Source organism: Oryx dammah, unplaced genomic scaffold, assembly GCF_014754425.2.
Source record: "Oryx dammah isolate SB20612 unplaced genomic scaffold, SCBI_Odam_1.1 HiC_scaffold_28, whole genome shotgun sequence".
NCBI lineage: Eukaryota > Metazoa > Chordata > Mammalia > Artiodactyla > Bovidae > Oryx > Oryx dammah.
Genome location: NW_024070212.1, coordinates 8,010,600 through 8,035,874, shown reverse-complemented (window position 1 = coordinate 8,035,874; position 25,275 = coordinate 8,010,600). Strand labels below are relative to the sequence as shown.

The window sequence follows — 25,275 nt, the reverse complement described above, 5'->3', positions numbered from 1 at the left end:
GAAGTCTGCTAGGTTTACACTGGTTTCTAAGGACTCTGTGCCTGTTACTCAGTACTCACAAGGGTAATTCACATGGGGACAGTCTTCACAGTTTTGAAAATACTGCAACATTTGTTCAGAATAACCCTGTGGGAAGAGGTATTTTTAGCCCTCTTGCACACATGAGCAACCTAAGGCTCAAAATCTGTGACTTATCCACCACTACCAGTTAATAAGATGCTGAACCTCAACTCAGATTCAGACCCACCAGCGCCTGCTCCAGTGGTCTTTCTGAAACAGCTTCCCCAGGACCCCCTTACCTAGCACTCTCATTACTAAGCACTGTTTGTATGTATTGACATAGTTGTTGTTATCTTTCACCCTCATGTTCTTTTCAACCGTGCTTGTACTGCAGTGTTTATTAAGTCTCCATGTGGTTGGGAGCCTCCAGGAATCAGGGACAGGACTGTCCTTTCTCTGACAGCCCTTCAAAATCCAGGCTAGGGCTCTGCCAACCAAAGGGATTGAGCCTGGGGGCGAGGCCAGGCACCACTGACGCAGATCTTTGCCAGCTTCAGATGCACTGCAGACTCTGGAGACAGTGGAGCTGAGGACAGCAAGGTGGTGATAATAACAACGGACAACAGTTGACATTTGTTGAGCACTTATCGAGTGCTAGGCATTATGCTAGTTCTTTATTTACAGTATTTAATCCTTATAACAAATTTACAAAGGAGGTATTATTATTGTCAAATGAGGAAACTAACGTTCAGAGATGTGGAATCAGGGTGCAACCCACATCTGTCTGACTCCAAAAGGAGCACATAAATAGCAGAACTCAATTTATATTTAAAAAATATGATAATCCCTTACTCCCTGAAGGCCTATCCTACCCTTGACTCTTCCTTTCCCAGAAAATAAAATTCAAGGAGAGGATAGCTGGGCAGGATGAACCACACACACACACACACACACACACTTTGTCACACACAAATACACACAGATCACGTACACCTATCACCACCACCCTGGATTTCCTAGACAGGGTGAGAGCTATGAAGGCAGGAGATCAGTTTCCCCAGGACCCTGACTCTCATCCCCATCCTTGGTGCTAAATAAAAGTGAATAAATACGAAATAAATACAACTGGGGCCCACCCTGCCTTCCCCCTCCCTCCTGTGACCAGCAGGGCAGAGGGGGCAGTTTAGATAGGGGACAATCTCCCAGCCCCTTCCATCCACCAGCCATCCAGGGCAGGAAACCCCGGCAGGGCCAGCCTGCTCGGTAGGGCGGAGAGGAGGGGCGGGGCTCACTAAGCCCCTCCCCCACGGCGTCTCGGGGTGATGCCGCTGCAAGAGGTCTCTCGTTCACCCAGCTAAGTCCGAGGCCCCGGTGCCCAGAAAGGGCAGCCGGGATGGTGAGGTTATTTCCTGCCGGCCCAGGAGCGCCGCCGGAGGATCTCCAGAATCTGTGCCTTCCGGCGCAGCCAGTCCTGGGGAGTGGGGCGTGGCGTGGAGGGGGCCGGTCGGGGCACGAAGAAGCTGTATCGGAGGCGGGCGTTCTGCGGGTTGCCAGCCACGAGGACCTGCAGCGTTAAGGGCTCAGCCAGGGGCCCGTGTCCTGACAGTGTCTCCGAGGCTGCAGTGGCCCCGCTGTAGCGGAGGCTGACTGCTCCGGGCAGCACCACGTCTGTGGGGGACGGTATCAGCGTGTATTCACCGTTGAGGGCATAGGAGCCATCGGGGAGCTTCAGGGCCAGGTAGAGGCTCCGGACGCTAGGGCTCCCCTGCTGCCGCACCAGGATGTGGGTAGCCCCAGCGGGGATGGTGACCACGTGGTTGTATCCGTACCTGTGTGCGAGTAGAGGAGAACTCAGCATCTCGGTGAACCGTCTCTGCTATTCTGAGCAGAGCTTGTATCATCACACGTGTGTAGCAGGTTGAATCCCCAGACCTACCTGAGCTGTCCAGCCTAGATCTGAGCTACCTGCAGATGCGTCCTCCCTCTTCTCTGTGGGCCCTAACACCTGCCGCCCCTGCTTGAGGTGCCCTTCTAAGCCCCGCCTCCTTGGTGCCTGTCCAATTTCTACTCTCTCCAGGAGGGAGGTCGCCTCTTGGGGAAGCCTTCCCCAATGCCCACAGTGGCCCTCATGGCAAGCCCAGGCTGACACTCTGGAGAAGGGGTCTGTATGTCTCCCCTACTGGACTCCCAAGTCAGCTCTTTGAAAGGAGAAACAGTGTTGAGGATACCACTATATCCCCAGGAAGGTGGAAGTGAACAAACCTGAATTTTTTGAAGGAGCCAGACTGCTTGCTGCAGCTGGAACCATCCCCACCACACACCATGCACTTGTCAAACTTCTTTTTGGAGCCGATGACGCGGTCACAGCCGGCATGGATGCAGCGGCCCTGGACACAGACTGAAGAGCTGTCGGGGGAACAGGGGGTCCCATCTGCCACCTGAGGAGAAGAGAGGGAGTGATGAAAGGGTCTTCCTGAATCAGAAGGTGTTGGTAAGCCAAACAAAAGCCATATCCCATCAGGGAGGGGGTGTGGCTGGAATGCGGAGGGAACCCCAGGCTCTGTAAGGGATGATAATCATAATGACAGTGATAAAAGCCACTATTTTCAGACGCTCAGTCTGAATTAGACACTGTGCTAAGTGCCATATAAATCTCACAACCACTATTTGGGGTTTGTAGAGATGGAACACTGAGGTTTAGAAAGATTAGGCGCTTGCCCAAAGGTTACACAGCTGGCAAGAGGAGATGCCAACATCGGCATTGCAGGTCTGAGTCCCAACACCAAGCCGTGAACCTTGGTGTAGTGTCCCAGCTAGACACTAGAGGGCAGTCACAAGTAGGCATTCTCCCCAGAACACGGTGAAGGAGGCAAAACTGCTAGTCTAGTTCTTCCTTCTTCAGCTTCAGTCCAGGGCTCTATCACAGAGAGGGACGGGGCAGGGCCATGACCCTCTCCAGGAGGCCTGTTTAGTGGGGGACTGGCCCCCTATGAGCTCAGCAAGGCCACCACTGTAATTCAACAGAGCAGCCCATCCGATGGGGGTAAGAGCTGTGCCCAAAAGGCCACAGGCTTCCATTCTCACCAAATAGAGCATTGGAAGATGGGGAGCGGAAGAGGGAGAAACCAGTGGAAATGGGACAGGCTAGCACGGCCTGACTGACAACTTCTCCAGAGTCCAGGGCTGATTTTCCAAATACCCATAGACAGAGAAATCTGAATGGAGCCCTGGGCTGGCCAGGCATGGCCGTGGGAACTCCAGCAATAGCGCTGTTTTGGATCTTGGCCATCAGAAAGCAGAGGGCCTCTGGGGGGGTGAGTGAGCACAGACAAGGCCCTGGGGCATTCTGGTCCTCACCCGTGGGTCCAGCACGTAATAGTAGCCCAGTGCCCGGGTCTGGCAGGTGAGTTTGCACTGGTCCCGGGGGGCCACACCAGTGTAGCGAGGAACCCAGTCCATGGGCCCGGGGAAGTTCTTGAAGAGGTCAGTGCGGTGGTTGTAGGCAGCACACTGCTCTTCACGGAAGGTCAGCGCTGCAAGGTTAAAATGGACAGTCAGAGCCCCTCTCCCTCACATTGCCCACCAGCCTCCCGTTAGCCTCTCACACCTTCTAGACAACATGGCAGCTCTCTACCCCACAGACTGCATGTCACTCCCCTCAACAGCAGGACCCTTAACACCTCCTTGGTCCCTGAACTCAAAGGACAGTGCTTTCTGCTCTCCCAACGCTTTCCAAGCAGTCCCCTACCTCCCACTCCTCACCTGAGCCAGTTGGGCAGTCCTGGGTGTTGCAGGAACGGAAGCGGGTACGGCGGCCCTCACAGTACTTGCCACCATTCCGGGGGACAGGCCGTGTGCAGTCCCGGGAAGAGAACTGGACACCACCGCCACAGGTCCGAGAGCAGTCATCCCACGATCCCCAGGGACCCCAGCCACCAGCCTGTGGGACCTGCAGGAGGACAGAATGGAAGAGCGGGATCAATATACTCAGGGCCAGTCACCACCCCCCAGGCCCTCTGCCCCACCCCTGCCCTGGGATCTCACGTTGAAAGCCTGGAGCTGGTCCACATGGAGGCAGCGGCCACCCATACAAGCCTGTGCGGGCCCGCAAGGGGTACCGTCAGCCCAGGGTGAGTGCTTGGTCTGGCACATGGCATGGCCATTCAGATGGCCAGAGCACCAGAGGGCAGCGCAGGGCGGCGGCAGCTGTGGACAATGGCGTGAGTCAGGCCCAAAGGTCAGCTGGCACTGGCGGTCAGCATCGTAGTCCTTGCCGGGGAAGGTCATGGGCAGATGCAGGGGAGCCTCCGGCTTGTCTAGGAGACAGTGCCCTGGGAGAAGAGGCAGGGGGTTATGAAGTCAGCAAGAGGTTGCAGAGGGGCCTGCTGGTCATCAGCTGAAATCTTGGGTTCCCCGGGTGGCTGAGTGATCCTACAAATTCTAGTACTGGAAGACGCTTTAAATAGCAGCTACAATTTATTCAATGTTCATTTGATGAGCATTGACTAAATGCTTGACCAATAATATGTGTTTAATCTTGACCAGCACCTGTGAGGTAGTCACTGTTATTATGCCTATTTTACAGATGGGCTATGCAGAAGTGAGGTAACTTACAGTCACACATCTATCTGCACACATCGAAAAAATAGGATCAGGAGAGGAGCTCACAGCACTAGATCTTCCTACCTAGTCTAACCAACTACAGACTTCTTGATCTGCTTCTCATCAACAGCACTGCACGATCGTAGTCATACTGCTGAGTTTGCACGCCTCAAGTGACAAGGCCTCCTTCACAACTGGCCCCTTCTGGTGTCGCACAGTTCTGGCCCTTAGAAGGTCAGTTCTAATTCTTTTGAGGCCAAAACTTGCCTCCTATAGTTGTGCTATTCATCCTGAGAGGAAGTGGGAACCACACAAAGGCAGCAACTTTTCTCACCGCATCCCACAGGTAGAGGAGGCGTGTTGGAGGGAGTCAATTTGGCCCACGTGGGATGCGGCAGAAGAGGAAATACTGTTGGGGGGGTGGGCAGGAACTGCGTCCAGCACAGGGCAAGGGGAGAGCCATCTGCTTACCGTAGCCATTGTCTAGGAAGTCAGTGATGAAGCGGGCACTGCAGGGGGACCAGGGCTCCTCGGGATCCACGTGGGCCATCACGGGAGCCATCACGTGGCGGGAGGTGCTCTCAGGCCCGTTCAGACCAGCACATTGCTTCGAGCTGTCATGGAGCATGCTGAAGACATGGCCTGTGGAGCAGAGGCCCTGTGAGTGGCCACGAGTCCCATGCCTGTGCCTGCAGCGGGCTGCGGACCCATCCAAGCCTGGCTGCAGCTTCGGAGGATCAGATCCATTCCACACCTCATTCTGCCCCCAGCATCTTTCTGGTGCTCCCAGGGTTCTCAGTATGTAGCCCCCATTTCTCTGTCTCCCTTCCCCCTGATATATTCAGGGGCCCTCTCTAATCACTTTTCCTTACAGTGAACATTCCCAACCCTGATTCCATCCATTCTATCACTGACTCTTGTGAATAATCTCTCTCAACACTGTCCCACCTCCGCCTCCAAACACACACACACACACCCACACACACACACCCAAGTTCACAGTAGATTTCTACACACTATCTCATTGAATAGAAAAATTTGTTTGTCTACATTCTGAGCAGAGAAGGGTAACTGCCCTGGACTGAGGCTTGGGGAGAAGGAAGAAAACCCTTGTGACCTCCACTTGTATGCTGGTGAGCGCACCATTGCCTCACCTCACCCCTGACAGCTCTCTCACTCCTCACGGGTGCCCCATGACCCCACCGCCAGCTTACCCAGTTCATGAGCAGCAGTGAAGGCTGACTGGAGTCCGTCATCCTCCACGATGGCGCAGCTCCGGGCGGGGTCACACACGGTGCCCACGTCAGCCATGCCTAGAGTGTCACAGGTGGAAACTCCACACAGGTCCTGGGAGAGGGATCAGAGACACCGCATGAGGGAACATGACATCGGGGTGCGTTGGGCTGAGATCCAGATTAGTGGGGACCTGGGCACTGTGCCTTCAGCACTCTCAGGGCCAAGATGGCACTGGCAGTGTGGCTGGGGCCAGGTGCCACGTTGAACTACTCCAGAGGCCCCATTTACACCAGAGTCTGTGCAGCGGTGCTTCTTGGATTTGTGCAAGGCGTTGCCTGAGGTGCTGCCTGGGGCCTCACCTGCCGGGTAAACAGAATGGCTGTGTCGAAGTGGTCAGGGTCCGAGTCATCAGGGGTGTTGAGTCCTCGTTGCCAGGCACAGAAGCTGCGCAGGGTCTGGGCGGCACTGGGGCCCACTTGGGGCCCTTCCTCACCCGGCCCCAGAACCACTAGCCGAGTCACCACCAAGCTGACGGGGTTGCGGATGCTCGGGTGCTTGAAGGCCTTGGCTGCTGCCGCCATAACTGTCAGCAGGTAGCGCTTGAGCCCTGCACCGTGGAACGCCGCCATCTTGTCATCTGCCACCACCAGGGTCTCCACAAATCTGCTCAGTGAGGCAAAGCGCTGCAGAGGAAAAGAGGGCAAGAGGATCCTGAAATAGCCTCCCAGACCCGTGCATAACTTCTCCCCTCCCTCACTTCCTAGGTCTGGAACTCAGCAGAGCCAGCTGGGCCTCGCATATCCCATGGGATTCTCGAAGGGTCTGGTGAGGCCTCTCCCCCGACAACTCCAAATCCCTGGGCTTTTGCGGTAACTCTGAGAAATCATCTGTTGGTTCTGAGAAGAGGAGGGGATAGGGAGGCCACGTCCCAGGGCTGTGTGGGCCTCTGAAGTGAAAACCAGTTGGGACTGCCTCTGGGAGGGACCATGGGGTCCTCCAGGCCCAAGTGTGGCTGGGGCCTGCAGGACTGGGGCTAGAGGGCTGGGCTGCAACGTGTCTGCCCTGTGTGGTTGGAGGAATAATTCAGTCAGCAGCTAGGGCCAGGGCCAGATCTCAGCGTGGCGGGTGAGGAGGGAGCGTCTGGTCTGGATTAAAGCTAGAAAGGAAGGGAGGGAGGAAGGGAAGAAGGGGGAGAGCAGGAGTGGGAGGGAGGAGAGGATGGCGCCTCAGGCAGCCTTACAGTCAGTCCGCAGTGTGGGAAGGACCGGCCAGAACGGACTTCAGGGTGCCTTGCCTCCCCGTCCGCTCCTGCCCTAGTTGGTAGTTTGCCAGAACAATTTTGAAGACAGCATCAGAAGCCAGAGGCCAATCCCTCGGGCATCAAACCTCATTCCTTTAGCTGGTGGTGGGGTGAGAGTCAAACTTGGGGCCCAGAAAAGAGTCAAGGCCAGGGGGCTGTTAGGAGGGCCTCACTGTTGGGGACTGTGCCAGCGGGATAGCCAGGGCCATAGCCGTGCAGAGGCGGGATGGGGAGAGGCAGCAGTCACTCCCCGCACAGAGTCTCTGACCCACCTCTGGGAAGCACCCCTTGGGGTCAGCGATCTGGCCAGAAGAAGGGTTGGGGCAGGGAGAAGCCAGAGGCTTCCCAGGGAAGGAGGCTAGTGGAAAGAGAAAAGGCAGGCAGAAGGGAGGGGAGCAGCAGATGGGCCAGAAGTGGAAGTGGGTGGAGAGAAGGCAAATGGGGGTCAGTAGGACAGACACGGCAGGACACAGGCTTCAGGACTGCCTACCTTAGCCCTTCGGGGGCTGGGGCTGGGCTTCCCCGGAGGAGCCTTGACGTTGCACATGGGGCCCTGGCCGCTGACAGGACTCTTCCGGCGTAGGATGTGAGCCCCAGGCCCCCCAGCAGAGTTAGGCGCGCCTCCCTCCAGGGGCTGGATGTGGAGTTCAGTCCCTCGGTACTGCAGCACCCCTAAAAGTGCGCCCCCGTCCCAGTGGAGAGATGCCACCGACTCCGGATCTCCGTTGATGGTGCCGGTGAGGTAGGTGCCTGGCTCCACCCCACCTAGCAGCTCAGGTGCCCGGCCCAAGTATTGCACCGTCAGCCCCTCAACCTGCACGCCGGGGTCCTTCTCCAGCTCTAGCAGCAGTGTCTCCCCAAAGGCTGGCAAGCGGTACAACAGCCTGGCAGGGGCGCCCAAACCAGGCAGGACGCTGCCGTTGAGCTTCTCTGGAAACACGATCTCCTCCTCCCGCGGGAGGGGGCTGGCCAGCCAGGCTGAGGGCAGGAGGGAGGCTAGCAGCAGCAGCCACACTAGCCTGGAGATGGAGAGGGGCACAGTGGGGAGCAGCAGGCGGGGTTGGATTCCCCGAAGCCAGCCGTCCGCCAAGCCCCTCCCGGGATGCGAGTCCATCTGGGACACGGCACTGATGCTGCAGCTGGGAGGGACTGAGGCCGTCTGGGCACCACGTCCTCCCTGCCCCGGCTTCGAAAAGCTCCTCTTTGCAGCCCGGGGGCTCGGACTCATGCCAGGGTCAGAGGCAGAGTGTTCAGAGGGCCCGGGGACCTTCAGAGGAGTTGGAGAAAACTTGGCCCTTAGGCTTAGAAGAGGTGCCTAGTGGTCTGGTTCCTCCACACTCTCCTCCCACACCCTCCTTCTCCCAGGTCTGTTTCTCCCTGCTTATGTCTTCTGCAGCTTCTCTGGCTTCTCCCTCTGCTCTCTCAGACTCTCTCTGGCTTCGCTTCAATGCCTGTCCTCTCTCTCTGCCTCCTTCCGCCGTGCCTTTGTCTCTTTCTCCTTCTCTCTCTCCCGTGTCTATGTGTCTGTGGGTCTCTCTGTGAGTTCTTCCCAGCTTCTCTCCGCGCCAGCTCTTTTTAAGCATCCCCAGCTGCTATGATTGGCTGAGCTATAAGCCATTCAGCCCAGAGCTCTGGTGGCAGAACTCAGATGGGTGTCTCATTGCTTCCCAAAAATCCATTTGTTTTCCTTTAAAAAAAAAAAAAAAAGGGACTTGCCCAGTCCCAGTTGCTAGAGGGGACTCTCCCAGGCACTGGGCCAGCTGATGACATAGCCTTTTCCCAAACTCCACAGTCGGCTCTCAGCTGTCTCACTCTCTTTTGTGCAACAGAGCCCCAGGAGGGGTAGGAAGTCAGGGAAAGGGCCTGACCAACACGCAAAGAAAGGATCAAAGTCCCGGGAGAATTCTTGCTCCGACTGTCTAGCCTTTTCTCAGGGATCCTTTATGATGCTCTCTGGCCCTATAGGCTGGTTTCCAGGGCCAAGGGAACTGAGTCAGCTGCCAGGGAAAGAGGGTGGGGAACAGGTAAGGACTCATCAAGAGGGCAGAACAAAGAAAGGAGGTGACTTGACACAGCTCAGGAACCAAGCAGTTGGAGAGAGTACAGGAGGCCAGAAGAAGGGACAGGCAAGGAGACAGTGATCAGGAAGGGTACTGCTCAAAGGCAGGATGAGTCTGCTTAGGATGGGTACATGAAGCAGGCAGAGGCCACGGCAGACAGGATTAAGGACTTTTACAGAAGGAAGACCCAGGCTGGCACCTCTGCTTCCCTTCTCATTCCCTTAGGCTCCCCCTTCCTGAATTACCATTCCCTGCCCCCTCCAAAGCCCAAACAGCCATTCCGCCTCCATTCCCCCCAGGGCTCCCCCTCCCCACTTCCTGGCTCCCCATTTCCCTGGCCTGGTTCCCAGGAGCTTCCCCCAGGCTCCCGCCTAGCTCCTACCCACTCTCAACTGCCCTAACCCCTCCCCCAGCCTCAAGTCAGTCAACCCACAGCACCCTGTGTCAATCCATCAGAGGGAATCCCCACTTGGTTCCCTTTTTTTGGCCCCACTTCATCCTAAGAAGTCAATGTTGCCTGGAATACCTAGTAATCTTTATTTCTCATTCCCCATGGGGCAGGAGAGAGTGGATGCAGCATTGTGTAGATAGGAAATTTAGAGCACTGAGAGAAAGAAGCCCAGTGCCTAGGCTGGGGAGAGTGCTTGGGGAGGAAGAGGTAACATTTGGGAAAGGAAACAAAATGATTCCCTTGGTTCAGACTGGAGAGAACTCAGCAAAGGAGTCTTGGGGGTGGACTCCCAAGGCAAGGAAGGAAAGGGTTCAGAAGTAGGGGCGATTTCTGCTCACCCCGTGCTATGGCCACTCCTTTCCCCAGGATATCCCCAGGAAGGCGAGTACAGTCAGCACTTTCCTTTCCCAGAGGTGGACCACCTGCCCCTACCCCCATTCCCCTAGTCACTCTTTGCCTTGTCACCTCCTGTCCTCCACAGGACATCCGCCAGAATACTTCCTCTACCCTTCCCTTCCTGCTCGGGTTGCTAATACCTGCCCTGGTGCCCATCACTTCCCGTATCACACACCAGCTTCTGACTGCCACACCAGCCTGTGGACCCACCGCACACCCTAACCCTGCTCCTAAGTGGAGGGGGTTGATGTTGCAGGAGTCAGACAAAGGCTAGGAGACCAGAAGGAGCAGGGGCAAGAGGAGCTATCACCAGAGGGCTCTTACCACCCCTTTCTACCCCCATCTGAGACGAGGACAAAGGGGGTGACTAAGCAGTGAGAGACAAAGGGCCTTAGAGCCACAGCAGCAGTGTGTGAGTGTGTGTGGGGGGTGCTGGCAGCAGGCAGCAGGCACAAAAGATACAGTGTCCTAGGCAGCCCCCCAGGATCCCTCACCCTAGCTCAAGTTGCCCCCAGGGCCAAGCAGCCCAGAGTCTATCCTGATTTCTCCTCTATCCTGACACACATGTGGGTGTGTGTGTGTCACTTAGTTGTGTCTGACTCTTTGCGACCCCTATGGACTCTAGCCTACCAGGCTCCTCTGTCCATGGAATTTTCCAGGCAAGAATACTGGAGTGGGTGTCATGCCCTCCTTCAGGGCATCTTCCTGGCCCAGAGATGGAACCTGCATCTCCTGCATTGCAGGTGGATTCTTCACTGCTGTGCCACCAGGGAAGCCCCTCTTAGGCTGGATTAAGGCAAAAAAAAAAAATGCAGTCCCCACCTCGCTCTCCCACACTATTACCACATTCACTGTGTTTCAGGGAGCCAAGGCCCAGGGAGCGGGCAGGGAATGAAGGGAGCAGGGAGGCCCAGCCTCTGCCTGGCTCTTGGGGGCTGCCCAGTCTTTACAGGTCGTCAGTTCCCACAGCGTGGGATATGGTCCCACTCTTTGGTACAGTTCCCATTAGGTCAACTAGAAGTCTGCCTTTCCCCTCTTTCTTTGTAGCTAAGAGTTACTTGTGTCTGCCACTCTCTCGGTCTGTCTGTCCCACCGTTCGGCACTGCTGGTGGGCTCTGGCCCAGGGACCCTCTCTGGGGGATGTCTGGGGGAAAGCCTCCGTTCAGACTCCAAGTGGAAGGGATGTGCAAACTCAACGGGTGGCCCAGCTGGAGCTTAGCTTAGAGACCGAGAGAACAGGAACCAGATCCAAGGCTGGGAAACTCCCCTTTGTCTGTACCACACAGAATTGGGATCAGGCTCCTGATGGTACCACATTTCTATGCCATTGGCCAAGGGAGAGGCCAGGTCCGAAACACATGAGGTAAAAGAGACTGACCAGGGATAGAAGTGGGAGGCTAGGGATCACTAAGGGCATTTCCTGAGTCTGTAATTCTGTAGGTTCTGGAAAGCTGGCAGATATCAGGTCACCTACAAGGGCCCTCCTCTCCTCAGCTAGGATGAGGCGACTTCTACACACCCCTGCAGCCTGTTCCAATGCTGGTGGCCTTGGCCGCCTCCTCTTTTTTTCATTTAGGTTTGGCGGGAGTTCTCAGACCCACCCAGTCCCACTTGGGCCCCTTTCCCCTAACCCATTTAGGCCATCTGGAAATTAGCTATCTCCCTCTGCACCAAATCTTTTGGATTTGGGGATAAGAAGGTAACTGGCAGGCGCTGCCCTAGAAGGGCAGGACTACAGCAACAGAGCGGCGCAGGCAGAAAGTGGGGAAGGGTCTGCATGTGAGTGTGCGTCTGGCACCAGGCGGCAGGACACTTTCTAAGGCGCGCACGGGCAGCGCGCCCAGGCTTCGTGAGGGGAGCCGCTGCCAGCAGCAGCGGTGGCAAGTTTCTCTGGCTCAGCCTTTGAAGAGCCAGTCAGGAGCGGTGGGAAGCACGGTCCCCAGCCTCAGCTGTTTAAGCCAAAGTGAAGCCGAGGCGCAGAACCCGGCTGGTGTCAGGTTAGCGAGCCAGCTTACAAACGGGCGGGTGCGTGGCGCCGATACGCGGGAAGCCCGCAAGGAGGCGCGCTGGAGGCACTTCCGCCAGGCTCTCCTTCCAGCCGTCTCCGGCGGCAAGATGGCGGCGCTCAGGGCTCTCCTGCGGGGCGCCGCGGCCCAGGTGCTGCGGCCCGGGGCTGGGGCCCGACTGCCGATTCAGCCCAGCAGGTGAGAGCAAGGGCGGCGCCCGATGCGCCGTCCCCAGGGCTGGGGTTTCTCGAGTCTGGGAACTCCACGGGCTCTATGACCCCCTAGGCAAGAATGACCCGGGCCCGTGACCCCTCTCCCTGGCCTGCTCTCTCGGGTTCCGGGATCCACTGGTACCTGTTCTGGAGGAGGGAGGAAAGATTGTTTCAGCTCGATCGGCCAGGGATGAAATCATGTGGAGGGAGACGCCGCCCCTCAGCATTAGTGATATGCCGCCCACCCCCCATCCGCCCTGCTGCTTCTACCAACCCCATCAGGGGTGAAAAGTCTTAGACGCTATGAAAGAAAAGGAAAGCAGTCCCAGTGGACTTAAAGGAGGAACGTGATCCAGGAGTTCCCGGGCCTCAGTGCATCCCTCTGGCCGTACTTGAGCAGAGCCAAGGAGCGAGCGTGCCCCACCCCCCTTTTCTTACTCTTCGGTTGACCTTGAATAAACACCTTTCTCGGATTCGTCTTCACTAAGATGGGAACCATGAATATGCCCAGCAATTAAAGGACCTGGGATCCCCATCTTTGCATGCATAGGGTTGTTGGGTGAAGTGATTCCGGGAATAAGTCATTAGTAAGAATGGAACCTCTAGAGTTCCAGTTTGTTCTGCCAGAGCTACACAGCTCTGTCAGCGACTTGGCGTTGATGAATCCCAGACACCCTTCCCAGGGCCCACGTGAAAGTGAATGGGAACAGAGGAACCAAGCACTGTTCAGGCCTTTTGTCTAGGATTTGTCATTACCTCCCCAGAGGTGCTCGGCAGTGGCAGCCAGATGTGGAATGGGCAGAGCAGTATGGGGGTGCCGTAATGTACCCCACCAAGGAAACAGCCCACTGGAAACCTCCCCCTTGGAATGGTGAGTGCCCAGGGCCACTGTCCCAACCCATACACTTCCCTGCCCTACACTGATTTCTGAGTGCCCTTGAGCTGTCTGTCTGAGGCAGAATTTAGCCCCCAACTATTTTTGCTTGCAATACTCTACTTGCAACTCACCACATATGATAATAATGATAATAGGAGGTATTTACCAAGTAGAATATTCCAAGAGAAAAGAAAGAGGAGAGTCCAGACAACCCTTGAAGATCCCTACCAAATTTATATCTTTAGCTTCAGCTTTTTCCAGAGGTTTAATGTATTTCCTGCTAAAGGAGTTTTTCCCCACTGGCACCCAAATGAAACCTTTCTAAATATGAAACTCCCCCCCACCCCGCCATAAAACTAGCCCTTCTTGTGATTTTAAATTTTGATCAATCACTCATTTTCCTAATCCCTTAGGATTGAAAGTTTTTAGTCACCTTTGGCTCTATTTTCTTTCTTCGCCTCCATGTCTATTTTCAATATGTCACCAAGCCATGCAGATTCTTTTGTAGTAATGTTTCACATCTGGTTATCTTGCCCTTTGTTGGTTTGGTTTATTTTATATTAGACCTTGATTATCTTGGGAATCTCTTTGATGGGTTCCTGCACTGATCTAGTTCCCCTTCAGCTGTCCTATACAATGTCATCACCTTTATCTTCCCCAAACGTTTTATACTATGTCATTCATTCTTTTGCTCAAAAACCTTTAGAGGAACTTCCAGTTACCTTTCAAAAAACTTAACAGTAATAATAGCTGAGTGCTTACCATGTGCTGAGGGCTTTTTGTATGTGTTATTTTACTTAGTCTTTATAGTAACCCTATGAGAGTGATATTATCTCAGTTTTGAGGAAATCATGGTGTAGGGAAATTAAAAGGTGATCGAGGACACAGCTGGATTTGTACGTGGGTCTGTCTGACTCCAAAGCCCACGGTAAAGAATTTTGGTTGCATAAGTAGAGTCTGGTTTCAGATCTCAACCCTCCATTTACTAGTGAATGAAGTACCTACTTTCATAGCGTTATTGTAAGGATTAAAAGAGATGCTAGTAACAGAAACCACTCAGTGTAGTGACTGGCTTGTGCTCAGTCCTCCCTAAGTGTTTCTAATAATCCTGATAATTGAACCACACCCCCCACTGCCTGCCAACACTAATCTTCTGCCGCTTGGTAGATAGAAATTCCACAGATACTTACTTGCTTGTTTCTAAGATCTGACATATGTTCTCCATAGCCTAGGATGCCTCTTCTCTCTTCCTATCTGAATCATTCCCTGTATTTAAGAAGCAGCCTATATCTTGCCTCCACGAAGTCATCACAGTCTTTCCTTCCTTTAAATACTTAGCTAAGCAACTTACTGGGAAAGGCAATGGCACCCCACTCCAGTACTCTTGCCTGGGAAATCCCGTGGACGGAGGAGCCTGGTGGGCTACAGTCCATGGGGTCTCAAGGAGTCGGACATGACTGAGCGACTTCACTTTCGCTTTTCACTTTCATGCACTGGAGAATGAAATGGCAACCCACTCCAGTGTTCTTGCCTGGAGAATCCCAGGGACAGAGGAGCCTGGTGGGCTGCCATCTATGGGGTCGCACAGAGTCGGACACGACTGATGTAACTTAGCAGCAGCAGCAACTTCCTTGGCAACTTGTAAATTTGACCTGTGTTACTAGTTTCTCACGTGTACTTATTTCCCAAACTAAATAGTAAGCCTCTTGAGGGTACAAGCTGTCAATTAGTAGTGGTAAGAATGAAGTGTACATTTCCCAATTAGTTGGACATTCAGCAGATACAGCTGGAGAGCAGTGTATCTTAGTGGTTAAGAGTGTGGAGTCTGAAGCTGCCCAGGCTGAGTTAAATCCTGACTCTGCCACTTACTGACTTGGTGGGAATTCATTTATCCTTTCTGGCCTCAGTTTCTTCAGTAAGATAGTTACTAATATGGTTGTTGAAATGATTAATTAAGTAAAATGCTTAGAGCAGTGCTGAAATGATTAATTAAAATAAGTAAAATGCTTAGAGCAGTGCCTGGCATATTATAGGAACTATGTAAATGTTATCTATCTTTTTTTGTTAAGGTATTCTGAGAGATGTGGAGAGAGTGAGGTTCATGGTCCCTCTCCCTCTTAGCAGAAAGTTTAGATCCCCCTTCCCTTTTCCTCAGCTGATGGTGTTCTTCTTGGTTATGTTAAAGATGGGGAAATTAGCAGGATATGGCATGGTGAGATGGAAGGTAAACAGGGAGATGTTAACTCCTTGCTGTCTTTTGGGGGTTCTCAAAGGAATCACCATTTGGCTCAACTCTTTCCCACTTCTCAGATGTGGACCCTCCAAAGGACACACTGGTGTCGAACCTGACCCTGAACTTTGGGCCCCAGCACCCAGCAGCCCATGGAGTCCTGCGGCTAGTGATGGAGTTGAGTGGGGAGATGGTGCGGAAGTGCGACCCTCACATCGGGCTGCTGCACCGAGGCACTGAGAAGCTCATTGAATACAAGACCTATCTGCAGGTGTGGAGGGTGAATGAGGCCTGGCGACAGGACTGGGGGTGCTTTAACCTGGGGTTTTGCCAGTTTGCTGGCCCAGAAGCCCAGAGAAGGAGGGTGTTGTGGGGGTTGGGAGGGAACCCTGTTGAGGTTATCAGGACAGTTTCGGTTGGGAGGATTTAGAGATGTGGCAGGGGATGGTGGACTTGAATCATCTGGATTTGGTTTACCCAACAGAAAGGCTTTGGAGCCAGAGCTACACTCCTAACTCTTCTCTGGCTGACTTTTGGCTGGCCCCTTTACCTTTACTCCAGTGCCTCAGTTTCCCTGCCCTTATATCATGCTAGTACGTCAAAGCTGGTGTCCCTGGGGTCAGGGAAAGAGGAGAGAGACGTCAGCTCCCCAGGACTAACAGCTGATTTTTGTATCTTCCAGCATTCTAAGTTTGTTTTTGAAATACTCAGTGAGTCAGAGTGACCGGGAGGGAGTTTGTGAGAGTTTGCTGTTTTTGGAGAACTCTGTGACCCAAATAGTGAGGGTCAGATTTGAAGAAACTGGATCCTGGGATAGAAATCTGAAGTTTTTCTTCTTACTGTCACGAAGAAAGCTCTTGATAACAGGATGATGGAGTTAGGATTTAGAACCAGCTGACTAGAATGTGATTCCCCTAAAGAGTCCTGGCAATGATGGTTTCTGGTCCCGTTCTCCACAGAGTTAACCCCTGTAGCTTTATTCCGCGTCACAGTGACATCAGGGCAAGAACTGGCTGTTCCAAAGAGAGGCGTCTTAGCTCCGCCTCCTTCCTGGAAACTGAAGTAAACAGCTGGGACTTAGCTTTCTTGGTACTGTGCGGATGAGTCCTTTCTACCTGTCTCTTTCCATCTTTCTTGCTCTTCCTTAATTTCCTCCTAAGATTACCTTTCCCCGTCAGTATCACAAATAGACCTTGTTCTTGGACAGAGGTTCCGCTTGGCCCAGAAGATGCGGTTGGCGGTGGTGTGCTGCAGCCAGCTCATACTGGCTTGCAAGAGCAGACTGTTAAGTTTTCACTTCAGTGGGCCAGTTGTTAAGCACAGCTATCGTTAAAAATTAAATTATGCCAGCTTGCAGTTTAAGATAGTAAAAGTCAAGGTAAGAAGTATGACAAGCCCCGGCTCTGTTACTTTGTGCATTCCTCTGTGCCGTGCTCTCTGGGCGTTTGCTTTTGTGGCGTCTGTGTAGTGGAAGTACTGTGGTGGTGTGGTACCCTTCCCAGTGCTGTCTGTTCAGTTATGTAGTGCTGGTAGTTTAAAATGGGACCTTGTAGGAGTATTTTTACCGTGGAAATTGGCAAAAAAAACCCCGCCCCCACCCCACCCCTTCTGTGCGTTTCATCCTGCCTTTCTAAGACTCCTGAGATTGGGAAGACTGATGTAGCACTGACCTCTGACACCCACTGAGAACAATGCTTCTAGCAGCCAGACCGAGGATTCCTGGGCCTGTTAGATGTGACCCACATTTCTCCCTCTTCCCAGGCCCTTCCATACTTTGACCGGCTGGACTATGTGTCCATGATGTGTAATGAACAGGCCTATTCACTGGCCGTGGAGAAGCTGCTCAACATCCAGCCTCCTCCTCGTGCACAGTGGATCCGAGGTACGCCCCATCCCCTTCTTCCCGTGGCCCACTGTGAGGATCGCATAGAGCCCGCCCCCTGTCTCAGGAGCACTGACCCCAGAACTGTTCTCTCAGCCTGGATCCCTGGCTTCTGTATCCATCTCTTCCTATCTTCACCTCTCTACAGTGCTGTTTGGAGAAATCACCCGACTTTTGAACCACATTATGGCTGTGACCACACATGCCCTGGACATTGGGGCTATGACCCCTTTCTTCTGGATGTTTGAAGAAAGGGAGAAGGTATAAGGAGGAGGAAAGGATGGGAAAAGGGGAGGAGATACCTGAGATGGAGCAGGTATAAAGGATGCGAGAGTAAAAGGAACACGAACATTTAGGGGGACAAGGTGTATTTAATCTGGGTTTTATATATATATATATATGTGTGTGTGTGTGTATATATATATATATGTGTGTGTGTGTGTATGTGTATATATATATATATATACTTTAAGTTTTTGTTATGTATTTTTATTTATTTAGCTGCATGGGGTCTTAGTTGTGGCACGGGGGATCTAGTTCCCCGACGAGGGATCGAACCCAGGTCCCCTGCTTCAGGAGCACAGAATTTTAGCCACTTTTCCACCAGGGAATCCCGTGGGTTATATTTCTAAGGAGCTTTGTGCTGTGAAGTGTTGGTTAGGCCCCAGAAGGCTGGAGGCGGGGGAGTAAACCACCATGGTGTTGGACTTAGGGACCCAGGACTTTGTCACTAACTCAGTGTGTCCCGTCAAGATGTTCGAGTTCTACGAGCGAGTGTCTGGGGCTCGGATGCATGCTGCTTACGTCCGGCCAGGAGGTGTGCACCAGGTGAGCAGGTTCCCCTGCCTGCCTCAAGGTCCAGCCCTTGCTTGTATCCTCCGTGGCCACTGGAGGGCAGCACTACGGATGGAAGCGCCAACCCTGTGCCCCCAAGGCAGAGCTGGCTCTCCCTAGCAGAGGCTCTGTTTTTCTAGGACCTACCCCTTGGGCTTATGGATGACATTTATGAGTTTTCTAAGAACTTTTCTCTTCGGATTGACGAGCTGGAGGAGGTAAGATAGGAGTCAGTGGGAAGAATCCCTTTTCCCCCAGGAAGGGTTCGTGGGGTTTTAGTCCCCAGTTGAAAAGAAATACAGAGGTATCTGAGGAGTGTCTTGAATAGTGTTCATACAGCAGTTTTCTTGATCAACAGATGCTGACCAACAATAGGATCTGGCGAAATCGGACAGTCGACATTGGGGTTGTAACAGCAGAAGACGCACTTAACTATGGCTTTAGGTGGGAGCAATAAGACTTCTCTCTTTAGGGGTGGGTGGGTTCCAGACTAATAGCCTGGCTTCAGGTATGGCACCTTCCTTGCCAGGCTGATTCTCTATCCCATGCCCAGAGTGTGCGGGCGGGAGAGGGGAGCCTGAGGAAGACAGCACGCCTCCTTTCTTGGTCTGTGGACAGTGGCCCTTGACTGTATTGCACTCTCTGCAGTGGGGTGATGCTCCGGGGCTCAGGCATCCAGTGGGACCTGCGGAAGACCCAGCCCTATGATGTCTACGACCAGGTGGAGTTTGATGTGCCTATTGGCTCTCGAGGGGACTGCTATGATAGGTAAGGCCCAAATCCTTTCTTAGCTCATTGTCCCCCTGGTTTTTTCCCTGTCTAAAACCTTTCTCTTAGCTACTTTCCTTTTTCTCATGCTTTATAGTATCTATCAGAACACCTGTGTGTATTAAATTAGGTTGCTTTTTAAAGCACTTTCACATATGTGACATCCTCTTTTACCCTTACCTTCTCCTTATGTCTTGGATAGAACTAGTTTTGGCCGCATCTTATAGCTGAAAAAGCTGAAGCATAAAAGTTAGAGATTGGCCTGGGATTGTTCTGTCAGTAGTGTTTGAGACTAGAAGCCTCCTAATCCAGTGTTCTTTCCACTAGATTCTAAGCTTCAAATCCCACTGTTCTTTACTGACCCCAAGAAAAGTTTGCTACTGTTTTCCTTTTGAGTCCATTTGACTCTCACCTCCAAAAACATGTTTAAGAGAGGAGCTAAAGAGGGAAATACTACAGGACACAGTCTGAGAAAACCAGGAGAGGATTTGGGAAAGGGCCCAGTGCTGAAATCAGAAGACTAGGTTTTATACAGGGCCAAGCAGAGATGCCGTACTAGGGGAGTGAAGAAAGTTACCTAGCACTGTTTGGTTCAGCCCAGCGCATTCTCCCAGCCTCGCACCCGATCCTCTGGCTGCTCGTCTCTTGTTCTTAGCCTGCCTCATCTCCTTCAGATACCTCTGTCGGGTGGAGGAGATGCGCCAGTCCATTCGAATCATCTCGCAGTGTCTGAACAAGATGCCTCCTGGGGAGATCAAGGTGGATGACGCCAAAGTGTCTCCACCCAAACGAGCAGAAATGAAGGTTGGCCTGTTGTTGTTCAGTTGCCCAGTTGTGTCCAACTCTTCGTGACCCCACAGGCTGCAGCACACCAGCCTCCCTGTCCCTCATCATCTTCCGAAGTTGGCCCAAGTTGGCTACAGGGATACAAAAAAGTGGGGGGGGTGGTGCGCAGGTGACAAGGGGTAGTGACTCGGGAGGAGAGTCTTTGGATTAAATCCTACTTTTCAGTTTTCCTTTTTCAAAGAATTCACTGTGTAAGATTGTTACCTCCCGTACTCTCCTCTCTCTTTCTGTATCTTCTCTGCTCACTGACTTACATGGGGGATTTTTAGACTCCCTGGGGATAGAGATTATGTTCTGTGTGTGCAAAGGCCTGCTGTACAGTGTGGATCTGGCTTCCTGATGCTGCCTTGTTCCTTTCTCCAGACGTCTATGGAGTCACTGATCCATCACTTTAAGCTGTACACTGAGGGCTACCAAGTTCCCCCAGGAGCCACATACACGGCCATCGAGGCACCCAAGGTGAGGCGGGCAGAGGGAGAGAGCCTGTGTGTGCAGTGGGCGACTGGAGACAGATGTGCAATTAAACTCTCGTTCATCAGCGGGAGAGGACATGAGGGTGAATAGAAAGGATTTTGCTGGCAGAGAAAAGTGTTCTTCCTGTTAATGAAGGCAGCCAACCTTCTTCGGACAGGGAGAGTTCGGTGTGTACCTGGTATCTGATGGTAGCAGCCGCCCTTATCGATGCAAGATCAAGGCTCCTGGTTTTGCTCACCTGGTAAGAGCCAGCCTCAGTGATTCTAACTCTTAATATGTGAATCCAATAATGGTTAAGATCTTTATGAACTTTCATTTCTTCTCGTCCACCTTGCTTATCTTGCCTAATACTTGCTGTCTGAATCTCTCCAGGCTGGTCTGGACAAGATGTCTAAGGGACACATGTTGGCGGACGTCGTTGCCATCATAGGTACAAGGCCTGTTGTGTAGTGGAGGGGTTCTAGTCACGGGACTTTGGAACTCTGTGGGAACAGAAACCGAACACTGTTCAACAGACTGCAGGCATTGACTCAGATCCTCGGTCTCCTGGGCACTGCAGAGACTGCTGGATCCTTGGTAACATCACCTTTTTTTCTCCTTCCCTGACCTCCTAGGTACCCAAGATATTGTGTTTGGAGAAGTAGATCGGTGAGCAGGGAACAGTGTTGGACCTCCCTGCCCTCTGTGGAGCCTCTCCATTGTTGGAAATGGGACTGCGCGTGTCTGTGTGTATATACACGTACATGAATGCTTAGCTGTCAGGCTTTCTGTGCATGTACTAGAAAAGGAGAAATTACAATAAATTAGCCACCTTCTGGCCCTACACCCAATTTCTGGTTTGTTTTTCCCAGTGTCTTACCGTCTTTCACTTTAAAGAGAAACTTAGGATGTTTGTTAAGCATCTACTTCTCTGTTAGACTCAGTCCTTGGCAGTTTTTCCTGTTCATCTCCACCCCCGTTTCTGACTCTTGTTCCACTTCTCCATTCCCCATTTCCTCTTTTTTCCCCTCACTTCCCCCGTGCCCAAACCTTGCTGCCCACACTAATTGATAAACTCAAGTCAAGCCTGGGTACAGAGTTCCAGATGGGAGAGAAGGGTTATCGTGGGGTCATAGAGAATCTTGAGGGGCATCTTGTCACTGTTCTGTCTCTGAACAGGGCTGGAGTGAGACGGTGGGTTTAGATAGCCTTTCCCAAGCACGGCGACCCCTCTTTCCATGGGTGACAGGGGCTTGGTCACTGGAGGACGGAGGCATGAGAGTTCAGATCTCCTAGCTCCCTTCCTTAGATGGCCCTTCCGGGAGCTGCTCGTTTTCTCTTGCAGGAAGGGGAAGGGGCCAGAGCTCGGAGGAAGGCGTGGCAGGAAGGGGGGAACTCTGTGGTCAGGGAGCTGCTCACAGCACAGCTGCGCAGCGCCGGCAGGGCGGCCGATCCCCAGCTCTCGGTCCCTCGGCCCCTGCCAGGATGGTCCCAGCAGTGCTCCTGCTCTTACTCCTTTTGGTTGAACAAGCAGGTGAGTGGGCCTCCAGGGTGGGAGCCAAGGGCATGTGTCTGAGGGACAAGGCGGGAACAGACGGAGGGAGGCCGGCATGGGGCCGGTGGACACAGACCCTGAGGCTGGTCCCATCCCGCCCCCATCAGGGCACAGGAATTGTTCCCTCTTGTCGCCTTCTTATTGTTTCAGGGCTAATACACACATAAGGCTTCAGTTTGGCAGAGGAGTGGTTCTGTGACGTGAAGAGCTGGTCTGGGGGAAAGCTTCCATTTCCCATGATGAGCATTTTCTGTGGGGTGCATTTGGTCTTGTCCGTTGGGAACTGATCTCTAGCTGGTGAAATAACAATTATAAAGCCCCCTTTAGGAAGGCAGGGGCCTGTCCTTGTGTTTAGGGGTGAGGCAAGGATAGTTAAACACAATTGCTGCCTCTAAGGGGTTTGCACTAAGGCACAGCAAAAAGGAGGGCAGGCAGCACATGATGCTCAGGTCTGGAGAGCTGGGAGCATCAGCTGAGAAATACTGAGGCAGAAAAGGAAGATCTCTGTAGTTCTGAGGCTCCATCATTGTCTGATCTCTCACTTCTTGCTCTCTTGGAGTTGTCTGTTTTTTGGAGATGGGATAGTCACAGCTGGGGTTCGGGGAGGAAGAGGTTAGTGAAACTTAAGGGAAGTGGGGAAATTAAAAAAGATGGAGTGGGATGGACTTCCACCAGCCCAGCCGTGAAGGTGGAGGGGAGGTCTAAGTGAGGGGCCAGTCTGCTGCCATAAGATGAGGTAGTAGGGCCACTGAGGCATAAAAGAGAGGGTGCAAGCTTTAAAAGTGGAAAACCTGGGCTTGAATTCAAGTTCTGTCACTTAACTCTGTGGCCCTAAAGAACTACTTTTCTTGGCCTTGGTTTCGTCATCTACAAAATGGCGATGATGTTTCCCTCAAGGGGTAGTTTTGAGATTTATGCAATACTGTGTGTGAAAGAACGTCACAGCATAAAATGCACTTAACTGATATATCACATGCTCACGAGCTCTTCTGATAGAGGTCGGAGCTGATAGAGGCTGGAGCTCAGACTTTATTTGATTTTTTTCATTGCACAAAACTTCCTCTCTCAGTGGCCCAGAGTGAGTAACAGGGCAGAGTACCCGGAGCCGGAATCCATACAGCTTGTAGTCATCCCCTTGAGCCTGGGCTGAGACACTCACTCAACCTTGTGTGTAGAGCCATCGGTATCCATAAGGCCAAGGCAAGCAGGCAGCTTGTTTTTTACATATTTCAGTGTCTCAGGATTTGGTGGCGAGGGGGGAAAGCAATGTGGCTGAGGCTAGATGACCAGTAATAGAGTGAGTGATTGCCTTCCCTCCCTTCCTCAGCTCACATCCTTCCTGTCCAGCCCTCAGCCACAGGTCACAGGACTTAGCAAAGACACCCCTGTGGTTTCTTTGCTGAAATTTGTCACTACCTCCCCTCGCTTTACCCCTCTGGGCTGAGGTTTTCAGCCCAGTGAACACAAATGTGTCCCTTGAGGGCTAATGAAGTGCTCAATGGTGCCTGAGGAACCCACGGTGCTAAAAAGTTGGTTGGGGGCTAAAAGGGGAAGGCTGTCAACTCTCAGAAACTATAAGTTGCATCACAACAGACCCCTTCACACTCCTGTCTTACCCCTACCCTGTGGTGACGGAGAAAACGGAGGTAAGAGAGACAGGAATCCAGAGAGGAAGATGAAGTTGCTTCCCTTGGAGGGTGCTCCTTCAGGCCCCGTCCGACCTCCCAGAGCCCTTCCCTTCTCTCCTCTGAGCACGAGATCTCCCCCGCTGCCCCTGACCTGATGCGTGCGCTCTCTACCTTCAGCGGCCCTGGCGGAGCCTCAGCTCTGCTATATCCTAGATGCCATCCTGTTTCTATACGGCATTGTTCTCACCCTGCTCTACTGCCGACTCAAGGTAAGGCAGGGGCAGGGTGGGCTGAGGGCTGGAAGAAGTGGGAAGTTGGTGGCAGCATGGCTTCAAGGCAAGGGGAAAAGGGGGTTTGAAGTTCCCCCATGAAGTCTGGAGGGGGAGCTGGGCCGATTAACTTCACCTTTGCTAATGACTTTCCTCTACCCCAGTTGCAGGTGCGAAAGGCAGCTACCGCCAATGAGGTATGGACCCACCCTCAAAGGGGTGTCAGCAATTTTTTGGACTCTCAGCCCTTCTGGGGTTTTAGCCTTGGGGTCTATGGTCTCTGTGGGGGGCATGGGCCTCAGGTGCTGATCTCTTTAGCTTCAGAGACCCTCTCCCACCTCATCCTACCCACCCTGCCAGCTAGCCAAGTCACAAGTGAAATATTCAGCAGGCAACGAGGAAGAGTCCAGTGCAGAGTGACGATGAGTACAGGAGAGAGTTGAATTGTGTATACATGTGTGTTGGCAGGGTTACGGGCACATGTGCGTTCATGCCCGAGTGGCCTGAGGGAGCCAGTCACCCCTGGCCAAATACCTCCCTGGGAGGGCAAGATGTTGAGGGGTCCTGTGGGACACGTCAGTCTCTAATGCTTTGCCCCTTTTGCCTCCACAGAAATCAGATGGCATTTACACGGTAAGTGAACCTGCCTCCCCACCCCCACCTGGACTCCCTGTCCAGGAAGTCAGCAGAAGAGGGTGGGCTTTTGAGTGACCTTTGGAAGGGGTGGAGCCTGTGGGGGTGGCTAGGAGGCCCAGTGATGGGCTCAAGCTCCTGACTGTCCTTTGACCTCTATCTCCAGGGCCTGAGCACCCGGACCCAGGAGACTTATGAGACCCTGAAGCATGAGAAACCACCACAATAGCTTTAGAACAGACGCCCTTTGTCACTTCCTTCTAACACTCTCCTCCCAGCCCTTGTGGTTGGCATCACATATGCCTCCCCACCATTAATGCCAGTTGACCCTACCCCTGTAATGATCCTCTGCCCCCCACCAGTGATTCCTCCTCCTTGTCAAAGACCTCAGATGCTCTTCACTGATGTTTATATTCTAGTCTCACCCCTTTATGCCACCCTTCCCCTCTTCCCCATCCCCAGGTCCTACTAAACAGTGGGAAGGGACTAACGTCAATAAAGACACCACAGACTGGACTCCATTCATTCATTCACTTAAGGTATTTATTCAGCCTCTACTAGCGTAGGCTGGATACTGAAGATACCATTTCGAGTAAGGCAAACTTGGTTCCTGACCTGCCAGAGCTCATAGTCTAATAGACATCAGGGTTGTTTTACTTGATTGAGGGATGAATGCTGACTGTAACTGGGGGAAGGAAGAAACTCCTGACCCCCAGGTTCTCTAACATGGAGCTGGAGCAAGGAGTAATGTGTTGGCAGTCTAGGCACATTCAGAACAGTCAAACCCAAGAAATGACTTTCTCACCCAGCACGGCCCTCCATGCCTGACAATGGGAACAAGGTTGAGTTGCAGGCAAGCCTGGCTGTCCAACCCCAGATAGTCACCAGTCCAAATCAGAGTGGGCTACAGGGAGGAGAGTAAGCACATCTCATAATACACATGCATATGGGCATTAGCAGAGCTGGAAAGCCAAACGTGCAGAAGGGATGGTGTGACAAACGCTTGTGTGGGACTCCCCATGGAAGGTTTAATGGAA

The 25,275-nt window shown here is 52.9% G+C and overlaps 3 protein-coding genes across 4 annotated transcripts; 2 read left to right on the top strand and 1 right to left on the bottom strand.

Annotated features, from left to right (window-relative positions):
- Positions 1 to 626: 626 nt before the first annotated feature.
- Positions 627 to 9,431, bottom strand: ADAMTS4 (ADAM metallopeptidase with thrombospondin type 1 motif 4). Its single transcript, XM_040230041.1, has 9 exons — positions 7,629 to 9,431; positions 6,198 to 6,521; positions 5,817 to 5,949; positions 5,074 to 5,244; positions 4,045 to 4,331; positions 3,763 to 3,949; positions 3,358 to 3,533; positions 2,263 to 2,438; positions 627 to 1,829 (listed from the first exon to the last, which is right to left on the bottom strand). Exons 1-9 carry the CDS (start codon positions 8,364 to 8,366, stop codon positions 1,403 to 1,405), a joined length of 2,619 nt encoding a protein of 872 aa, XP_040085975.1. The 5' UTR covers positions 8,367 to 9,431; the 3' UTR covers positions 627 to 1,402.
- Positions 9,432 to 12,090: 2,659 nt separating this feature from the next.
- On the top strand, positions 12,091 to 21,002 carry NDUFS2 (NADH:ubiquinone oxidoreductase core subunit S2). Its single transcript, XM_040230039.1, has 14 exons — positions 12,091 to 12,249; positions 13,028 to 13,134; positions 15,451 to 15,641; positions 17,132 to 17,252; positions 17,401 to 17,513; positions 18,006 to 18,080; positions 18,227 to 18,304; positions 18,445 to 18,530; positions 18,735 to 18,854; positions 19,529 to 19,658; positions 20,064 to 20,159; positions 20,332 to 20,415; positions 20,547 to 20,604; positions 20,789 to 21,002. Exons 1-14 carry the CDS (start codon positions 12,161 to 12,163, stop codon positions 20,824 to 20,826), a joined length of 1,386 nt encoding a protein of 461 aa, XP_040085973.1. The 5' UTR covers positions 12,091 to 12,160; the 3' UTR covers positions 20,827 to 21,002.
- A 102-nt stretch (positions 21,003 to 21,104) lies between these two features.
- FCER1G (Fc fragment of IgE receptor Ig) lies at positions 21,105 to 25,127 on the top strand. Of its 2 annotated transcripts, XR_005719269.1 has the most exons (6): positions 21,105 to 21,687; positions 23,514 to 23,605; positions 23,770 to 23,802; positions 24,218 to 24,238; positions 24,405 to 24,599; positions 25,116 to 25,127. XR_005719269.1 is itself a non-coding variant. In XM_040230040.1 (5 exons), exons 1-5 carry the CDS (start codon positions 21,639 to 21,641, stop codon positions 24,465 to 24,467), a joined length of 258 nt encoding a protein of 85 aa, XP_040085974.1. In that variant the 5' UTR covers positions 21,105 to 21,638; the 3' UTR covers positions 24,468 to 24,754. The 2 variants fall into 2 exon arrangements, 1 of the variants encoding a protein (XP_040085974.1); XM_040230040.1 differs by lacking the exon at positions 25,116 to 25,127 and having other exon boundaries at positions 24,405 to 24,754.
- Positions 25,128 to 25,275: the final 148 nt, after the last annotated feature.

What these genes read in the sequence shown, in the direction of transcription:
- ADAMTS4 (XM_040230041.1), bottom strand. Translation starts at nt 8,366, where the DNA reads ATGAGTCCGAGCCCCCGGGCTGCAAAGAGGAGCTTTTCGAAGCCGGGG. An exon ending in CCAGCCCCCGAAGGGCTAAG is followed by an intron (nt 6,522 to 7,628) that starts GTAGGCAGTCCT and finishes TTTCCTCTGCAG; the next exon opens with CGCTTTGCCTCACTGAGCAG. An exon ending in CACTGCTGCTCATGAACTGG is followed by an intron (nt 5,245 to 5,816) that starts GTAAGCTGGCGG and finishes TCTGCTCCACAG; the next exon opens with GCCATGTCTTCAGCATGCTC.
- NDUFS2 (XM_040230039.1), top strand. Translation starts at nt 12,161, where the DNA reads ATGGCGGCGCTCAGGGCTCTCCTGCGGGGCGCCGCGGCCCAGGTGCTG. An exon ending in GAAACCTCCCCCTTGGAATG is followed by an intron (nt 13,135 to 15,450) that starts GTGAGTGCCCAG and finishes CCCACTTCTCAG; the next exon opens with ATGTGGACCCTCCAAAGGAC. An exon ending in AATACAAGACCTATCTGCAG is followed by an intron (nt 15,642 to 17,131) that starts GTGTGGAGGGTG and finishes CCCTCTTCCCAG; the next exon opens with GCCCTTCCATACTTTGACCG.
- FCER1G (XM_040230040.1), top strand. Translation starts at nt 21,639, where the DNA reads ATGGTCCCAGCAGTGCTCCTGCTCTTACTCCTTTTGGTTGAACAAGCA. An exon ending in AGGCAGCTACCGCCAATGAG is followed by an intron (nt 23,803 to 24,217) that starts GTATGGACCCAC and finishes TTGCCTCCACAG; the next exon opens with AAATCAGATGGCATTTACAC. An exon ending in AATCAGATGGCATTTACACG is followed by an intron (nt 24,239 to 24,404) that starts GTAAGTGAACCT and finishes CTCTATCTCCAG; the next exon opens with GGCCTGAGCACCCGGACCCA.